Source organism: Trichosurus vulpecula, chromosome 4 (assembly GCF_011100635.1).
Source record: "Trichosurus vulpecula isolate mTriVul1 chromosome 4, mTriVul1.pri, whole genome shotgun sequence".
In the NCBI taxonomy this organism is placed as follows: Eukaryota; Metazoa; Chordata; class Mammalia; order Diprotodontia; family Phalangeridae; genus Trichosurus; species Trichosurus vulpecula.
The window spans coordinates 156,452,565-156,470,884 of NC_050576.1; the positions used below are offsets into that span (position 1 = coordinate 156,452,565).

At 46.9% G+C, this 18,320-nt stretch overlaps 1 protein-coding gene across 1 annotated transcript; it reads left to right on the forward strand.

Annotated features, from left to right (window-relative positions):
* The first annotated feature begins 4,517 nt into the window (after positions 1–4,517).
* On the forward strand, positions 4,518–12,484 carry IGSF8 (immunoglobulin superfamily member 8). Its single transcript, XM_036753323.1, has 7 exons — positions 4,518–4,764; positions 8,483–8,857; positions 9,330–9,791; positions 10,274–10,681; positions 11,024–11,437; positions 11,753–11,885; positions 12,134–12,484. The coding sequence occupies exons 1-6, from the start codon at positions 4,716–4,718 to the stop codon at positions 11,866–11,868; spliced, it is 1,824 nt and encodes a 607-aa protein (XP_036609218.1). The 5' UTR covers positions 4,518–4,715; the 3' UTR covers positions 11,869–11,885; positions 12,134–12,484.
* The last annotated feature ends 5,836 nt before the right edge of the window (positions 12,485–18,320 follow it).

The following is an 18,320-nucleotide window of genomic DNA, read 5'->3' on the forward strand; positions in this document are numbered from 1 at the left end:
TGGGTGTCTCTCAGTGGGTCTGAGCCTGTGACTGTGGGCATATATTTGTCAGTGTATCTGCATTTGTTTTTGTATATCCTGGTGTGTGTCTGTTATATCCTTGGGTATATCATCAGTGGGTGGGTGAGTGACACGTGACTCTGCCTCTGGGTACATGTGATGCTCGGATGCCTCAGCCCCTGTGCAAAGAGTGTGCTGACAGCAAGCCGCAGATGGGGAGTGGGTGGCAGGTTGGTGATGGGCAGCAAACACAGAAACTGAAAGGGCTTCTGTAGCTTCTGCATGCACTGCTGTGCCCAACACCCACCCACCCCACCCCACACATCTGTGTCTATATCTCAGTGACGGGCTCAGTTGCTAACCCATGCCATAGTCACCCAGAGTCTGGGTTGGCACTCCTCCAGGGCTGCCTTCTGCTCATCCACCCCTGCAGGGCGTGGTCTTACCTAACTAACTAGCAGTGGTCCAGGTGCTGGATGCTGGATGCTAGATGCTTGGGGCTATTCCCAGGCCCTGTTTTATAGAATCGTGGGGTTTTATTGCTAGAAAGGACTTTAGAGATCATCTGGTCAACCCGCCTCCCGTTTTGTTTTTTTTTTTTTTAACAGGAGACACCAATGACTAGGGAGATCGTGATTTATCCGAAGGCACTGAGCTAGTAGGTAGCAGGGTCAGGATCCGAACCTATGACTTTTGATCCCAAATACAAGTCTTTTTCTTCTACCCCACCTTGCTTTCGAAGGTGTCTCTTGGTTTCTGGGTTTCTAATATTCCTATGAAGTGCTTGAGTGTGATGTTACCCTGTGTATATTGTGTGTTCTGTCTGTATGTGTAATGGATCTCCTGACACAGGGTGTGTATCTCTGTGTGTAAGAGACATATGGTCTCGGTGTGTAAGCTAGCATGCTCCCTCCTTGTTCCGCGCCCCCCCCCCCCCCAACCTCCTGTTTTTCTTAAGTTACATAAGTGTCTGGTGGGCTGTGCCAGGACTGAACTATGGGCGCCCCCTGCTGATAGTCTTTAGAACTCACAAACTGGGGATAGAGGAGAAAGAGTGCACCTTTCTTTGGGGAAACCTAAATAGACTCTCTGTCCAGCCCCTAGCTTCTCCCCATCCCACCACCACCCCCATGCCTCTGTCCCTAAGCCATGAGTCTCAGGTTGGATATCTGGCTTTTTGAGGGGGAGAAGAAAAGGAGTCAGGGGACAGATAAGGTTAAGTCCTCTATCCCCTAAAGGAGGGAGGAAGCATATCACGACCCATTCCTGATTTTTTTTTTGTCATTCTTGTTCATGTCTTTCCATAAATCCCACACAGAAGATCCACTCAACATAACAGAGACCTTCCATTTTTTGGAGGGGCAGCGGAAGAACCAGACTGGTGATTCCACTGGCATAGAGAACTCTCTGTTGTTGCAACGCCCATTACCAATGCAGATTGCTTTGCAAAACAGCACAAGAATTCTTAACTTGGTGGTGGTGGTGGGGAGTATTCTGTGAACTTGCTTTAAAAAATAGTTTGATGACAGTATTTTTTTAAATATTCACTTAAAAAATTTTTTTGAATTCCAAATTTTCTCCTTCCCTCCAGCCTCCCCCCACCCATTGAGAAGGCAAGCAATATGATACCTATTATACATGTGAAGTCATGCAGAACATATTTCTATATTAGCCATGCTACAGGAAAAAAAAGCAAGAAAACTAAAGTGAAAAACAATATGCTTTAATCTGTGCTCAGATTCTCTCTCTGGAAGGGGACAACTTTTTTCATCATGAGTCCTTTGAAATTGTCTTGCATCATTGTATTGATCAGAGTAGCTAAGTTATAGTGGGCCATTGTTACTGATGATTGTATTTCAATATAATTGGTTTTATTTGACTTTTATTTCACATATTTAATCCTATGACTTTTACTTTACGTGTTTAAAAACATTATTCACAGTGTCTGGCGCATTATAAATACTTGTTGGCTTGACTTGAGAAGGCGTCCATAGGCTTCACCAGACTACCATTAAAAAGGTTAAGGGCCCCAGTCTTAGAAAGTTGTCTGGGGCCACTGTGAGGTTAAGTGACTGCTCAGAGGCACAAAGCCTATGTGTGTCAGAGGTAGGACATAAAGCCAGGTCTTACTAATACAGGACTGGTTTGCCATCCATCATATCATGCTGTCTCTGGTTCTTTTAATATTATTTCAGATCAGTGCAGAACTTGGTCTTTTGCTCTGTGATCTCTCATTCTCATTACATGATCAGCCTACCTTTTTTTCGGATCCTAATTCAATTCAATTAAACAGGTGTGTTTGAAGGGCCTACTATAAGCCGGGTATTGTGCTTGGTCTGGGGGTACAAAGATAAAAAGAAATAATCCCTACTCTTAAGAAGCTTACATTCTACTGGGGGAGGGAAGGGGAAATAGCATGTACATAAACAACTAAATACAAACTATTTTTTTCCCCAGGGGATGAGAGAGCTCTAACAACTGGGAGGATCAGGAAAAAAAAAAAAAAAAAAAAACCTTGGGTAAGAGTCGAGCCCTGAAGGGAGCTAGAAACTCCAAGAGGCAGAAGTGATATGGAAGAGCATACCAGACATGGGGTACAGCAAAGATATGGAGGTGAGAAGGGGATTGCCATGTATGGAAACCCCAAGTAGGCCACGTTGTTTGGATTATCCTGTAAGAGAGAGTCCCTGGTATCAACATTATGCTACTTTTTCATTAAAAAGTCATTGTTGGTAATGTGCTATAGCCTATACACTTTTACAAACTATGTCTGTTTCCACTGACATTTGGAGTCACCATTTTGGCTTTTCTAAGATGATGTTTCACTAGTCACCATCACATAATTCAATTTAATTCAACATTCTTTATATAATAACTCACCAGGAGAATATTGATTTTAAAAAAGACGGGCTTTTGCAGCAGAATGAAGCTTAGGATCCTTAAAAGTACTGCATTAATTTCTCAAATTTAATGCCGGAATGTTAGTTAAAAATGAGAACTCTGTTCTTTTTGTCCCCTCAACCCTGGCTGGGTCCTGGAGATGCTCGAAGGAGAAAAGGACCGGAGGGGATAGATAAGCAAGTTTTCCTTCCCTGTTCTGAGGTCTCAAGCTCCTTCTCTAAGGCCCTCTGTTCTCAGCCACTAAGGATACCTTTCTCAAAGAGACAGAGATGAAGTTCTCCCTTTATTTTGCTTGCTCCCAGTTCTTATGATCTGCCTCCTCTTGTAGAGTCACATCTTTTTTGTCTGCAAGATTTCTGCAGCTCCAGAACCTTAGAGCAGGAGTGGGCTGCCTATGTGCCTCCTGTAGAAGCTAATGATAAGGGGCCAGGCTACTACTGGTGAGGGAAAACAAGGAACCAATGAATCAACATTCATTGATCTTTTACTATGTGCCTACTATATTTTATATATTTATATTATATATTTATATATTATGTATACCATATAGTTATATATTATATATTTATATATGACTAAAATTACTAAGCACTGTTTTAAGTACTGGGGGTACAAAAACAAACAAAAACAATTTCTATTCTCAAGATTACATTCTAATGAAGGTGACAAAATGTACACACTGATATATTCAGAATGCATGTAAAAGGAATACAAGGTAATTTGGGGAGAAGGAGTCTAGGGACTCCGGATGGGGTGGGGTTGGGGGACTGGACCAGGAAAAGCTTCATGGAGAAGGGGGCACTTGAGATGAGTCTGCAAGGAAACCAGGGATTCTGCAACACTGAATCTAGAGTCAGAGGACATCGGTTTGAATCCTAGCTCTGCTCCTTGTTAAGTAGGGGACCTTGAACATGTCATTGCCCAGCTCTGGGCCTCAGTTGCCTTTGCAGCAAAATGAGGGGTTGAATTAGATGATGTCTATCTCAGGTCCCTCTTTTCAACTTCTAAATCTTGTGCTTCTATGAATCAGGAAGGAACCGAGGTTTCTAGATCCTCTCACCTAGCCCAGGCCTTCAGGCAGCACCCTTCTCCTCCCAACCCCGCCGCAGGTCTTCAACGTAGACTAAATTCTTCTGTTGCAAAAGTTTCCTCTCTCTTTCTTTTCCTAGCAGCAATGGAGAGCAAAAGCAGGGGCTTTCCTTCTTCCAGGAAGCTTTGAGTGAGATTTGAACCTTCTTTCTGAGCCTTTGCATTCACTTACCCCAACCTTCCTCCCCGCCCCCAGGTTCTCCCAGCCAACTGCGAAGGCCCCAAGGCACAACAGGAAACAGCTGGACTCAAACTGGCCCCCAAACCCTCGCTGACGCCACTTGCTCTGGGTTTCTTCCTCCCCTCTCAAGGGGTCCAACCCTCTCCTAAAGTTGGGGGGGCCAGCGAAGACCTTGGGACAAGCTGGAGGGGGTTGGGGCGAGAAGCAGGGACCCGGGACATGGCACGGAGATTCAGGATTGGAGAGACGTGCCAACCATTGGCCCGGAGAAGGGGAGGGGGAGAGGCCGGGCAGAGGCGGGGCCTGGGCGGAGCCCTGCGGGGAGGAGGCGGGGCCGGCCGGGCCCAGAAACCCGAAGGGAGGGAGAGGGAAAGCGGGAGGAGGAGAAGGAGGAGGGGGAGGAGGAGGAAGAGGAAGGAGGGGACGCGGCCGCTCCGGCTTGGTGCACCTCACTCCCTCCAGTCGGGCATGCGCCCCCCGAGCCCTTGGTCCCCCAGAGCCCGAGCCGCCCCCCGGATCCTCCCCGGATTCTGCAGCGCGCAGCATGGGAGCCCCCGGGCGCACTCCGTGGCTGCTGCTGCTGCTAATGCTTGGTAAGAAAGAGGAGCCACAGATCTCCCCGTGCCTTTCCTACTCTACGTCCTGCCGGCCCGGCTCATCCCCCTTCCACCTGAACCTTGCCCCTTCCCCTTTCCCTGCTTCTGTTTCGGGCGGGCAACCTTGGCGGGGACCAGGGCATCCTCAGCCCGGGCCGGCGGGAATGGGAGTTTCGTTTCAGCCCCTGCTGCCTCGGGCCTCTGACCCCGCACTGACTGCCCCCGGAGCTCCTCCAGACCCAGGGGCGCAGGACTGTGCCCAGCTGGCTTCTGTGGCCTCCAGCTGAGCCGATTAGGAAGAGGCTTTAATGGGAGGAAAAGGGGTTTCCCAGCTCCAGGCTCCTCCTCTCCAGCTGTTTGGTAGAGGACAGGGTGAGGAGCTACTGAAGGGGCTACGCCACCAAACTGTAACGCCATGGCCGATCTCTGGGATGCCATGCCCAAACTCTCTCCCCCCACCCTGGGTGCGCTTCTCTGCACCAGTATAGCCAGACCCTAGGAGCACTGCAGCTTTCTGTGCCTGGCCTAGGCGTAGGCAGTGCCCGCCCTCGTAATTGCCCCAGAGCTGGCAGGAGGCCAAGGGGCTGACTCTGCCCAGAATCTTTGAAGTCTCCCCTAATTGCCCCCTTGACTTCACTAGAAGATTGTTTCCTCAGGGGCAGTGACCCCTCTTGCCCCCTCCCCCTTTTTTGGTCAACTCTGGGTTCCTTCTGTCTGTTCCCTTTACTGTCCCAGATCTCCAGACCCCTCCTTTCCAGCTCCCCATTCTCCTCTTTCTGCCCTCCTCCTCTAACCCAAGTCTTCTTATTCTCTCCGAATTTTCCTCAGGCTTTTAACCCCTTCTCTAGCCAGCTCTCTCATCTCCCTCCCTCTCCTGCTGTCCTCACTATTATAGGTTTCTTACTCTTATTTCCCTTCCTGGACCATTTGTCCATTCCATTAACAGTTGCAGTTAAGTGGCTAGGCCATGGGCAGTTGTGGGGACTTTCTTAGTAACACAAAGCCTTGCTCTGATCCACCCCATCCTCCAATCTTACCAAGTCTGGGGTTCAAAATGTGTTGGCAAGGATGGATGTGGGGAAGTCAGTCTATGATAACATCAACCTGGTCTCTGTGGAGTCTTTAATCCTAAAATCTCTGAGCACTGTTTGCCCCTGGCATTGCAGTGAGTAGGGGAGCTACCCAGTGCAGACAGGAAATTTGGGCCTTGTGCCTTCCTGTGCCCAAGCAGGTTTGAAAGGCTGCTGTGGGAACATGTACAGTAACGATAAGATGCCAGTCAATAGCTCGTTAAGGTTTATTTGGCCTTCCTGAGGGCTTCCTGGAGAAGGTAAGGAACTTGATGGAAGTAAGATAGTAGAAGGATTGTATTGTATTCTAACCTTAGGAAAACTGATGCCCCATTTAATTTTCCAGAATTTATTTTAATATTTGAGTCTGAATTGGTAGAGTATCATAATAATTGTCCTAGTCACCTATTTTTAGGCCAGAGATCTGCTGATGCTTCATGATGTCCCCAAACTCCTCTGCCTTACCCTTAGCTCGGCTGAGGAGACTCCTGGGTCATGGTGGTTGGAAGAGGATGGCTTTTTTTCTTCCCACCTGTCCCTGGGGCTGGGCAGTTGGGGAAGTAGGGACCCACAGGAAATGGTTGCTTAGCACATAGCCTGCTTTTCCCAATTGGCAGTATGATATTTAGGCAGGAGTCCTAAGGGTTTTGGGGGAGGGGGAGGGGAAGAGAGGATAAGTGTAGGAGGAGGGACAGGAAGTAGGCTGGGGTAGACCTTGTAGTGGTCAATTCCAAAGTTGAGCGGTGCTTTCCCATGGGGATCTTGGAGCATCAACATATAGGTGTAGGAGTCTGGGGGTGGGAAGAACCCCTCTTACAAACAGAAGGCCAGATCTGGTGCAGTTGGGTAACTTGGTAGTGGTTTGGTCTCTTTGTTGTCTCCTTGGTTATGAAACCAGCTGGAGGCTGGGCCCTTCTGACTCACAGACTCATAAAATTCTAGAACCCCAAGGAACTTGAGAAATAATCTCATCCAAATTTTATATTCTACAGACGAGGAAATTGAGTCCTAGAGTGGTGGGATGACTTGCCCATGCATATAGAACCGTTAACATTGAGTTGAAATGGACTGGAAACAGTGGTATAAAGTGTCCAGAGAATTAAGCTTTACTAGCCTCAGGCAAATTACTTCAATTCTCTAAGCCCTACAAAATGAGGACGATAATACTTAGGTGAACCTCTCCCTCTGTAAGTATACAGTGAGAAAATGCATGTAGACTGATTTAACTGTAAAGGCTGAGATATGATTATTGCATCTATTGTCAACCAATCGACAAGAATCTATTCAGCATTTACTATGTGCCTGGCACTGATGCATTGTACCCCTAGTCCCTCATCCAATCCTCTTTCGACCCTTAGGTGATCAAGTCAGGAAGAAGAAGCTGTGAGCTTTAGAGAATGTTAGAGATGGTTAATGGGAACTGAGACCCGAAGATTCCCAAGTCTCCTCGTCGGTTCCTGGTCCCTGTTAGAATGTGGTGAATAGGAAGTGGCTTCAGAATTTCCAGGCTGAAGGGAACTGGATACTAGAGGACTGAGGGTATAAGAGCCCAGGTTTTTCTGGTCAGGGGCATCAGGGTGTGACAGTTCACCCTGAGATTTTATCAGTCTCTGTGTTTCCTTCCAACCCTAATCCCCAGGGACACTCCCTTGGGAACCTGGGAAGGCAAATTAGAGAAATATTGGAAAGTGAGGCTACCCTGGGACAGAAGGCACTGTGGAAAAAATAAGGGGACGGAGCTGACCCAAAGCAGAGCTCAACAAGGAGTGTCTTGGGGGGGTTGGGCAATCTGTGGGGATCCCTTCTCCCATGGGGGGAGGTGCTCAGTCTATGAGAACTTTCCAGAGAGGGAAAGGAGAGAGTTGACATGAAGCCTGACATGAAATGAATATGTAAATTAGATGCAAATCACCATGCAAGTCAGGCTCTATTGTTTAGGCCCTTGGGAGACAGACGGGGCCAACAGCAGTAAGATAAGTTGGGGAAGCTGGCAGAGGGTCTGGGAAGAGATGTCAAGATTCTGTGGGAGGGGACGATAGCATGATGGCTGTCCTGGGGGCAGGCTTTGGCAATGATGGCCTCAGCTGCAGGGGTATCCGTCTATGGAGGTGGAGAAATCAGTGAGCTCACCGTCCACAGCTGGAGAGGGTAGTAGTGGGGGATGGCGCATTGTCCCCGGAGGAGGAATGACTCCATCTGCGTCCAGGCCCTGCCCAGCTCGGGGCTACTGGCTCCATTGTTCCATGGCCCCAGGTGGCACAGCCCCTACTAGTATGAGGAGCTGAGACAATGGACCCTTCTGAACGAGACCTTCCCTTGTTTCCCATCCTTTAAGGGTAGAGGGGCATGCTGGTGTCAGTGGAATACGTGATAGGAAATGCCCATTCCCACCCTGGGGATCTCACAATTGGGGAGACCCTCTCCCACCCTCACAATGCCATCTCTGAAGGGGGCATGGTGATGGTAAACAAAACAGAGATCTAGGAAGAGTGAAGCAGGGAATAAGTCTCTTCTGCCCTACCACTTTCACTTATGCTTAAGACCCAGATGCCCTCTCTCCCAATATCCCTCTAGGTCCCCTGCTGGTGAATGGCCTTTCAGATCAGGGGCCCTGTCATCCTTGACATGTCTAATGTTCACTGCAGGTGTGTGTGGTGCCCGGGAGGTGGTGATGCCTAAGGGACCCCTGTACCGAGTGGCAGGGACTGCCATCTCCATCTCCTGCAATGTTACCAACTACGAGGGTCCCTCTCAGCAAGACTTTGAGTGGTTTCTCTACCGACCCGAGGTGCCCGAGTCAGCATTGCAGATAATCAGCACACGGGACAGCCGCTTCCCTTATGCTGTATTTGGACCCCGGGTGGCATCGGGTGATATTCAGGTTCAGCGGCTCCAGAATGATGCTGTGATGCTTCGGATCTCACGCCTACAGACCCAAGATGCTGGTGTCTATGAGTGCTATACACCATCTACCGATGCCCGATACCTAGGCAGCTACAGTGGCAAGGTGGAACTGAGAGGTATCAGGGCTGCTGGGGCATGGGAGGATGGAGCGGTCTCTCTATCAAAGAATCGCTGATATGGAAGGGACCTTAAAGATTGAGTGCAACTATATATCCTTGAGGAAGCAAGCCCCAGCAGAGCTAAGGCTAGAACCCAGGCCCACTGTCTCCTAGGCCAGTATTCTTTCCACAATACCACACTTCCTTTCAAAAGAAGTCACTTTGATCATCTTTTCCCTTTTTTGTTCTGGTTGGGGAAGCCCCAAGGAGTCCTTTCTCTGCAACTTGGAGAGCTCTGCCTAGATTGGTTGGAGAAGAGGGAACTTTGCCTACCTTTTTAAGATTTTTCCTATCTGTTTGGGGAAATAGAACGTACATACGTACGTACATACACATGCATATGTGTACATGTATGTGTGTATAAGCAACCTAAGATCTCAGCTTCCTGATGTGCACAACCACAATCCTCATTCTAACTATTCTCTCTTAGTCCTTCCAGACGTGTTGCAGGTGTCTGCTGCCCCTCCAGGGCCCCGAGGCCGACAGGGCTCATCCTCACCTCCACGCCTGGTAGTGCCAGAGGGCCAGGAATTGGCCCTTGGCTGTGTGGCTCGGACGAGCACCCAGGAACACACGCACTTGGCAGTGTCCTTTGGGCGGGCAGTGCCTGAGGCACCTGTGGGGAGGGCAACCCTACAAGAGGTGGCCGGGCTTCGATCTGACCTGGCAGTGGAGGCTGGGGCACCCTATGCTGAGCGACTGACTGCAGGTGAATTGCGGCTGAGCAAAGAGGGTGCTGACCGCTACCGGCTAGTGCTGGGGGGTGCCCAGCTGGAGGATGCTGGCACCTACCACTGCACTGCTGCTGAATGGATCCAAGACCCTGATGGCAGCTGGGCCCAGATTGGGGAGAAGCGGGCAGTGCTGGCCCATGTGGATGTGCAGACCCTTGGTGAGTGTTCCTAGCAACCAGCATAGCCCTCTGGCTCGGTATTAAAGTGGACATGGCAGGAACTGGGGCAGGGATAGGTGCCCACTGTGTTTCAGGTGCTAGAGTGAGCAAGATGAGCCCAGGCTGGTTCTCGAGACACATTTCCTGGGGGAAGGCAGGGTGGGTTGGCATCAACATCCCAGTTGCCTGCTTCTGGGCCTTCCCCTACTTGGATAGCTGGAATTGGCAGTGGTCAGGCATGAGGCACATGGCTTAAGAATGGAGGCAGGGTTGTCCGATGTAGTCTGTTCTATTTTGCCTTTCCTCCTTACCACAGAAAAGGTCCCAAGAGGGAGGATGGGGGTGTAATCTGTCTTAAGGATATTGTTTCGGGTGAGAAACTCAAGTCATGATTGTGAGGTGGAAGAATCCTATGCCCTAACTACTTAGTAATCACCTCTTTCTTCTCTGACTCCCCACCCTCAACCCATTGTATGTTTCAGCCAGCCAGTTGGCCGTAGTTGTGGGCCCTGGGGAGCTGCGGGTAGGCCCCGGAGAGTCCCTAGAGCTGCTGTGTAATGTATCGGGGGCACTACCCCCACCAGGGCCCCATGCTGCCTACTCTGTGGGCTGGGAGATGGCACCTGCAGGGGCCCCTGGACCTGGACACCTAGTAGCCCAGTTGGACACAGAGGGCATAGGCAGCCTGGGCCCAGGCTATGAGGACCGACATATATCCATGGAAAAGGTGGCGCCTATTACCTACCGTCTACGGCTGGAGGCAGCAAGGCCTAGTGATGCGGGCACATACCGTTGCCTGGCACGGGCCTATGTTCGGGGACCTGGGGCCCGGCTTCGGGAGGCTGCCAGTGTTCGTTCTCGGCCACTCCCTGTGCACGTGAGTGAAGAAGGTAAGAGGGTGTAGAGGGACCAAGGGGATAAAATCTACATCAGCAGGAAGAGGGCTCCTAAAGAGGGGGAGTCATCTGGAGGATGCCCTGAGACAGAGCATGGATCACCCTCCCAGAGATTTTCAGGGAAACCCTTCCTTCTTCCTCTGTCCAAATAATACCTTTGTCTCCACTGTCTATTCTTCTGCCAAAGTGATTCCCTCCTTGTCCAAAACTGGTTTATGAAGGATAATGGATAGAGCAGGGAAAGGTTAATATTCCATAATTTCCTGCCCCTCCCTCAAATCCTCGAGGCATTTCCTGGGCCAGCAACCCTTGACCTCATGCTCCTATGCCTCACAGGTGTGGTACTGGAAGCTGTGGCATGGCTGGCAGGGGGCACGGTGTACCGGGGAGAGACAGCCTCCCTGTTCTGCAACATCTCTGTGACGGGGGGCCCCCCAGGACTACGGCTGGCCACCAGCTGGTGGGTGGAGCGGTTAGGGGAGCCAGGCCTGGTTCCATCCCCTCCCCAGCTGGTTGGTGGCATGGGCCGGGATGGTGTGGCAGAGCTGGGGATCCGGCCAGGTGGAGGGGCTGTCAGCGTGGAGCAAGTTGGGCCCCGAAGCCACCGTCTGAGACTACACGAGCTGGGGCCACAGGACGAGGGAGTATACCACTGTGCCCCCAGCGCCTGGGTGCAGCATGCTGACTACAGCTGGTACCAAGCAGGCAGTGCCCGCTCTGAGCCCATCACCGTCTACCCCTACACCCTTCGTGAGTAACCTCTCTCAACAGCCTTTATACTGTGACCCCCCCACCACATTCAGCTTTGTCTCCTGCCCTTACCTTATAGGGCTATTGTGAGGAAAACACTTTGTTAAACATTAGAGGATTTCTAGAAATGAGCTATTTTTGAGCCCTTTAAATCACACACCCCCACCCCCACCACGAGCTGTGGGAGCAGAGGCTGGTGTAGGTAGAGGGCTTATTGGGAATTGGAGTAGATTTGGGGGAGACCAAAGCTACACAAAGTGGGAGGAAGGGACAAGAATGTCACTGACAGATTCTCTTTCTTTTCTCCCTCTTCAGCCCTGGATACTCTGTTTGTGCCCCTGCTGGTGGGTACAGGGGCTGCCCTGGTCACAGGCATCACCATCCTTAGCACTGTCACTTGTTGCTTCATGAAAAGACTGAGAAAGCGGTGAACCCTAACCCCACCATGGTGAGGTCCTGGGACCCCCGGAAATAATAGCTACTCCTTACCCTCCTGACTTTTTCCCACTGGAAGAGAGGCTATGACATTGGATGCCTTAGTTCTACCCTATGTCCTTGCCCCAGGATCCCCCATGTCCATCCAAGGCTGTTTTCCTTTGGGGTATCAGGCTGCGTACCATGAAGAGTTCAGGTGGGAGAAGAAGCTGGAGCTCACCTTTTACACCCTCCCCCAACTCTTTTCTTTTGTTTCTATAGGTACAAGCTGTCTTCCAGCCCAGCTCCCAGCCCAACATCAGTTGTCTAAACGTCCTCTACCCTATACTCCCAATCTGGCCCTTCTGTCTTCTGCCCTTTTTATTTATTTTGGGGGGACCAGGATTTCCCCCTCTGCTCTGCCAGGCTGGGAGGTTTTCCAAAGCCGCAGGCACGGCCCCAATCCTTCTACTTGCCTCAAGTGGAGATCAGTGCCCTCCTCTCCACTGCCCCCCCAAATCCTGGCTCTCTCTCTTCTGACCTTTCCCCTTTCCATGGACATGCCCTTACCCCTTACCCCAAAACTGTTTTTTTTCTAAAATGTGAATAAAGTTTTTTTTAAATAAAATTGGATACTAGGCATATCCTTTGTCTTTCTGTTCCTAAGGAGCTAGAAGAATTAGTGTTAATGTGTATGTAGAGGGGGACCATAGAAGGGAGATAGTAAAGACTGATAAGCCTATAAATAATGGATCAGTATCAGCCTGGAGGGAGCTGTCCAGTAGAGTTCTCTGTTTGGCCTTATTCTGTTCAATATTCTTATCAGTGGCTTATATCTAGGTACAATTTTGGCATGACACAAAGCTGGATGGAAGCAAATATCTTGGTTGGCCAGAATCAAAGACCGCAAAATCTCTACAGACTGAAATGGGTTGACAGTAACAAAATGAATTTTAATAACGACAAATATAAAATCCCACTTTCAGGTTCAAAAAAGGTCAACTGTACAAGATTAGGAATGGGGTAGATGGGGCAATTCATGTGGGAAAGATCTGGAAATTCCAGGGGACTGTGAGTTTAGTATAGTCAGCATTGTGATGATGTAGCTAAAAAAAAAAATTAGGCTGCCTTGAGAGCCAGTGTCCAGAAGAGGGAGGTGTTAGTTCCATTGTACTCTGCCTGGATTAGACCCATCTGGAGTGTTGTGGCTAATTTATTGTGCCACATTGGATGACAGGCATTGACTGACAAAATCAAGGATGCCCTAAGGTGGATGGAGAGTAGTGAGGACCCAACATTGTAGCATAAAGGATGGGTTGAGGGAACTGGCATTACTTATCCTGGAGAAAAGGCTTGAGAAGGCCAGGGTTGCGGTTCTCCAGTATCTGAAAGGTTGTCATTTGAAAGAATGTTTAGGTTGCTGTAATAAGCCAGTGTGGTGGAAAGAGTGTTTGGACTCGGAGTGAGCAGAGACCTGTATTCAGATTCTACCTCAAACATATTAGCAGTGTGATCACGGAGAAGTTTATTGACTTCTCTAAACCTCTGCTTTTTTATAAATGAGGATAATAACTTCTCTAGCACTTCCCCACAGGGCTATCACAAGGAGCAAATGAGCATTTTGCAAACCATAAAGCAAAGACAGAAATATGAGCTACTGTTAGAATTAGACCTAGGAGGCAAAATTACAGTCAATGGGTGGAAGTTTCAGGGAGACATATATGTTCAATGTAAGAACATTCTTTCTAATAACTGCATTTATTCAAAACAGCATAAGTTGGCCCTGATATTCTAGAACCAGAGGGTAAAATAGGAATTGAAAGAATATGCCAATTACCTCCTGAAAGAGATCCCAAAATGAAAATTCCCAGGAATATCATAGCCAAATTCCAAAGCTTCCAGGTCAGGGAGAAAATATTGCAAGCAATCAGAAAGAAATACTTCAAATATCGTGGAGTCACAGTCAGGATAACACAAGATTTAGCAGCTACATTAAAGGATTGGAGGCTGTGGAATACGATATTCTGGAGAGCAAAGAAGCTAGGGTTACAACCAAGAATCACCTTTCCAGCAAAACTGAGTTATAATCCTTCAGGGGCACAAAACACTCAATGAAAACTCAATGAAATGTAGGACTTTCAAGCATCCTTGATGAAAAGACTAGAGCTGAATTAAAATTTGACTTTCAAATACAAGAATCAAGAGAAGTGTGAGTAGTAAAAGAGAAATCATAAGGAATTCAATTAGGTTAAACTGTTTACATCCCTACAAAGGAAGATAATACTTGTAACTTCTAAGAATTTTCTCACTATTAAGGCCATGAGAAGGAATATATATGTAGATAGGAATATGAGGGGATGGTATCTAAAAAAATAAAAATAAGGGGTGAGAAAGAGGAATGCACCGGGAGAAGGGGAAACTGAGGGGTAGAATGGGGTAAATTATCTCACATAAAAAAGCTTGTACAGTGAGGGGAAGAGGCGGAGGTAGGGGCAAACATTTGAACCTTACTCTCATCAGAATTGGCTCAAAGAGGGAATAACATACACTCAGTGGGTACAGAAATCTATATTGTCCTACAGGGAAATAGGAGGGAGAAGAGATAAGAGAAGGAGTGGGGGAGGCTGATAGAAGGGAGGGCAGATTGGGGAAGGAGGTAGTCAGAGGTAAAACACTTTTGAGGACAGACATGGTGAAAAGAGAGACAGTAGCATAAATAGGGAAAATAAGATGGAGGGAAATACACAGTAATCATAACTGTGAAAAAAGTTTTACAGCAAGTTTTTCTGATAAAAGCCTCATTTCTCAAACACATAGAAAACAGAGTCAAATGTCTAAAAATAAGAGCCATTCTTCTATTGACAAATGGTTAGTTTTCAGGTGAAGTAATTAAAGCTATCTATAGTCACATGGAAAAAAATGCTCTAAGTCACTACTGATTAGAGAAATGTAAATTAAAACAATTCTGAGGTATGTCCCCACACCTATCACATTGGCTAATATGACAGAAAAGGAAAATGATAAATGTTGGAGGAAAGGTGGGAAATTTGAGACACTAACGGATTGTTGATGAAGTTGTGAACTAATTCAACTCTTCTGGAAAGCAATTTTGGAACTATGCCCAAAGGACTATACAACTATGTATATACCCTTTGACCCACAAATACCACTACTAGGTCCATATCCCAAAGAGATAAAAAAAAACACAAAGGAAAAGGACCTATTATGTACACAAATATTTTTAGTAGCTCTTTTAGTGGTGGCAAAGAATTGGAAACCAAGGAGATACCCATCACTTGGGGAATGGCTGAACAAGTGGTATATATATGCTTGTGATGAAATACTATCGTGTTACAAGAAATGACAAGCAGGATGTTCTCAAACATGGAAAGGCTTACATGAACTGATGCAAAGTTAAATGAGCAGAACCAGGAGAACATTGTACACAGTAGCAGCAACACCGTACAATGATCAGTTGTGAAATGACTTAATGATGAAAAATGCTCACCATCTCCAGGGAAAGAACTGATAGAATCTGAATGCAGAGCGACGCACAATTTAAAAATTTTTTTTCTTTATTTTTTTGGACTGTGTTTTCTTATATAACATGAATGATATGGAAATCTTTGCATGACTACACTTGTATAACCTATATCAAATTGCTTGCCCTCTCAAAGGGAGCGGGTGGGGGAAGTAGGAAAGGAGGAAGGGAGAAAATCTGGAACTCAAAATAAAAAAAAACCCAAATGTTAAAAATTGTTTTTACACGTAATTGGGGAAAATAAAATGTTAAATCTATTTTTAAAAATAAAAAATAAATTAAAAAGCTGAATAAAACACCCAGCATGAGTTGCCTCAGGAAGTTATGATTTCCTCCACAATAGAGGTGTGAAAGTGGAAGTTGTATGTACATTTATTAGAGATGTTGTAGAAAAGCCTTATGTTTTCCATTGAGGCTGATGGTCTTTAAATTCTTTGAGATCCCTCTCCGGGTGATTCAGGCCCCTTTTCAACACACATACCATCTGACCTCAGTCCCCTGCACTCTCCCAAGAGGGGACCCTTTGGTCACATCAGTTGTATGAGCTACCATTGCTCAGGTGAACTTTAACTGGGCTCCAAACACAAATCAAGATCAAGGAGCTGCCCCAATTCTACTGACCACTTCATTCAGCCTTTGGGGACAGAAAATCCTTGAGGCAGCTCCCCTACTTTTATACAGTCCCCAGTTCTGCCTTCTCCACCCCATATTTCCCATTTCTTGAACCCTGGACCAGATGCAGGGCCCTCTATCCAACCTCCTTCATGAACTTCATTCTGCCTGTGATAACAGTAAAAAAGAAGTCACTGACAGTAACTTGAAGGATAGAAAAAAGAGACCTAGAATCTACAGTGGGTATGAGTGTGAGTATTTCCACTCCTGCTCTGTGTATCCAGACACACACTTAGCTCTGCCTCCAGCTCTTGAGGAAATTTCACAGATGGCCCCACCTCACAGCTCATTCTAAATGGATTTTCCTGTTCCCAGGCAGCACAGAGGGTCTCCTGAATCTCTGCTTTTTTGGAGTGAGTTTTCACTCACTTCCCTGATCACAGAATTGAATGTCACAGCTGGAAGAGATCACCTCTTATTAGAGAGCAGGAAACTAAAGCACAGACAAGTTAAATAACTTGTTCAAGGTCACAAAACTAGTTAGTATCAGAAACAGGACTGCACTCCCAGTTTCCAATCTGCTGCCCTTTCCACAACCATAGTTCTCAGTTTCAAAGACTGAACTAAGAACCACAGAATCTTTGAGTTGGGAGTGACTACAGACATGTACCCCTAAATCTGAGTAGGAATTTCTTCCATGATATTGCTTACAAGCAGTCATTAATCTGCCTTTTGAAGCTCTTCAGTAATGGCAATATCACATCTTATGAGGGGAAGCCATTCCACTTTTGGACAGCTGTGAGGATTTTTTTCTGGTACTTAAAAGATACCTGTAATCTCATCCATGAGGATTTTCCCTCCAACAACACAGATCACAATCCATCCATATCTGCCCATTCTCTGAGACTCCTATCCATGTCATGTCCTCCCACTCATTTGCCAGTGGGGATCTGCCCAATGTACTGGGAACCTTCTTTGCTTTCTTCTGAAGTGAAGACACAGGGGTAACACATGGGCTATCCATAGGCCATCTCTTCCTCTTGCCACATGACTAGCCCATCTTCTCTTCCTGTCATATAATCCTTGGATGATGTCTTTTATTCCTGCTCACAGTTCCTCATTGTTTATTCATTGCAATGTGTTCACATCTACCATGCTCTCCATTGCTCTTTGGGTGACACCATCTATGTTTCATGTCTTGCTTCCTATAGCAACACCAATAAAATGTCACTGGTGAAAAAAAGGACCTTTACTTTCTTGGGAAGTCTGGGGTCAGTAAAAGAGCTCTGCAATTTCCTGAAGACAATTCAATATAATTGGTTTTCTTTGTAATCTGGCGTATCCTATGTATTTAAAATGAAAACTAATACTTAATTTAAATTTAAGAACATTATTCTAAGAAGGGATCTGTAGGCTTTACCAGACTGCCATCATAGAAAAAAGTTAAAAACCCCTGCTCTATAGGATATCTATCCAAATTCATATTGACATATGGACAACGGACATCCTTCATCCACTTGGTCTTCCTTGTATGGCTAGACATGCCAAACTCCTTTGAGTGCTTGCAGATCTCTGTCATTAGGCTCTGTATTATCCTTGGGCTTGATGCAATCAGAATAATGTCATACACAAACAGAAGCATCTGGAAGACTTCACCATCTATGTGGAATCCCTCCTTGACCTAAACTTTGCATTGTATCTCCTCCATCATAGTGGCAAACACCTTTGGCAAGCACACAGTCTGTCTCTCTGGTTTATGCTTTGACTTATATTTGTTGTCAGAGGGTTATTAAACTGGGTTATTTCTGTTGTGGCATCTTCCAAGTAATCTTGAATGATCTTGATATATTGATTAACCCATGAAACTGGTAGAATATCGGTATTAGAAAAATGGGCTTTTGTTTCTAGCAGAAGTTTATGGTCATTAAAGGAGTTAAGCAATTTCCTGAAGCCCATCTCACCTACTCTCCTCTTGTTTTTCTATATCAAGCAATAAGCATTTATTAAGCACTTACTATGTGCCAGGCACCCTGCTAAGCGTGGAGGATACAAATGCCTTACTCTCAAGTAGCTTGACTTATGAAGCTTTCCACCCACTGGTTCTACATCTGCACTCTGGTGCCAAGCAGAGCAAAGGTAGATTTGGACCAGATGACCTCAAAGGCCCCTTCCAGTTCAGAATCCTGTGATTTTAATCTGAACCAGAATCCTTCTACAACATCCCCAACAAGTGGTCATCCAGCCTCTGCTTGGAGATCTCCAGCTGCAGGGAACTAGCTACCTCCTAAGGCAGAACAGTTCCATTTTTGGACAACT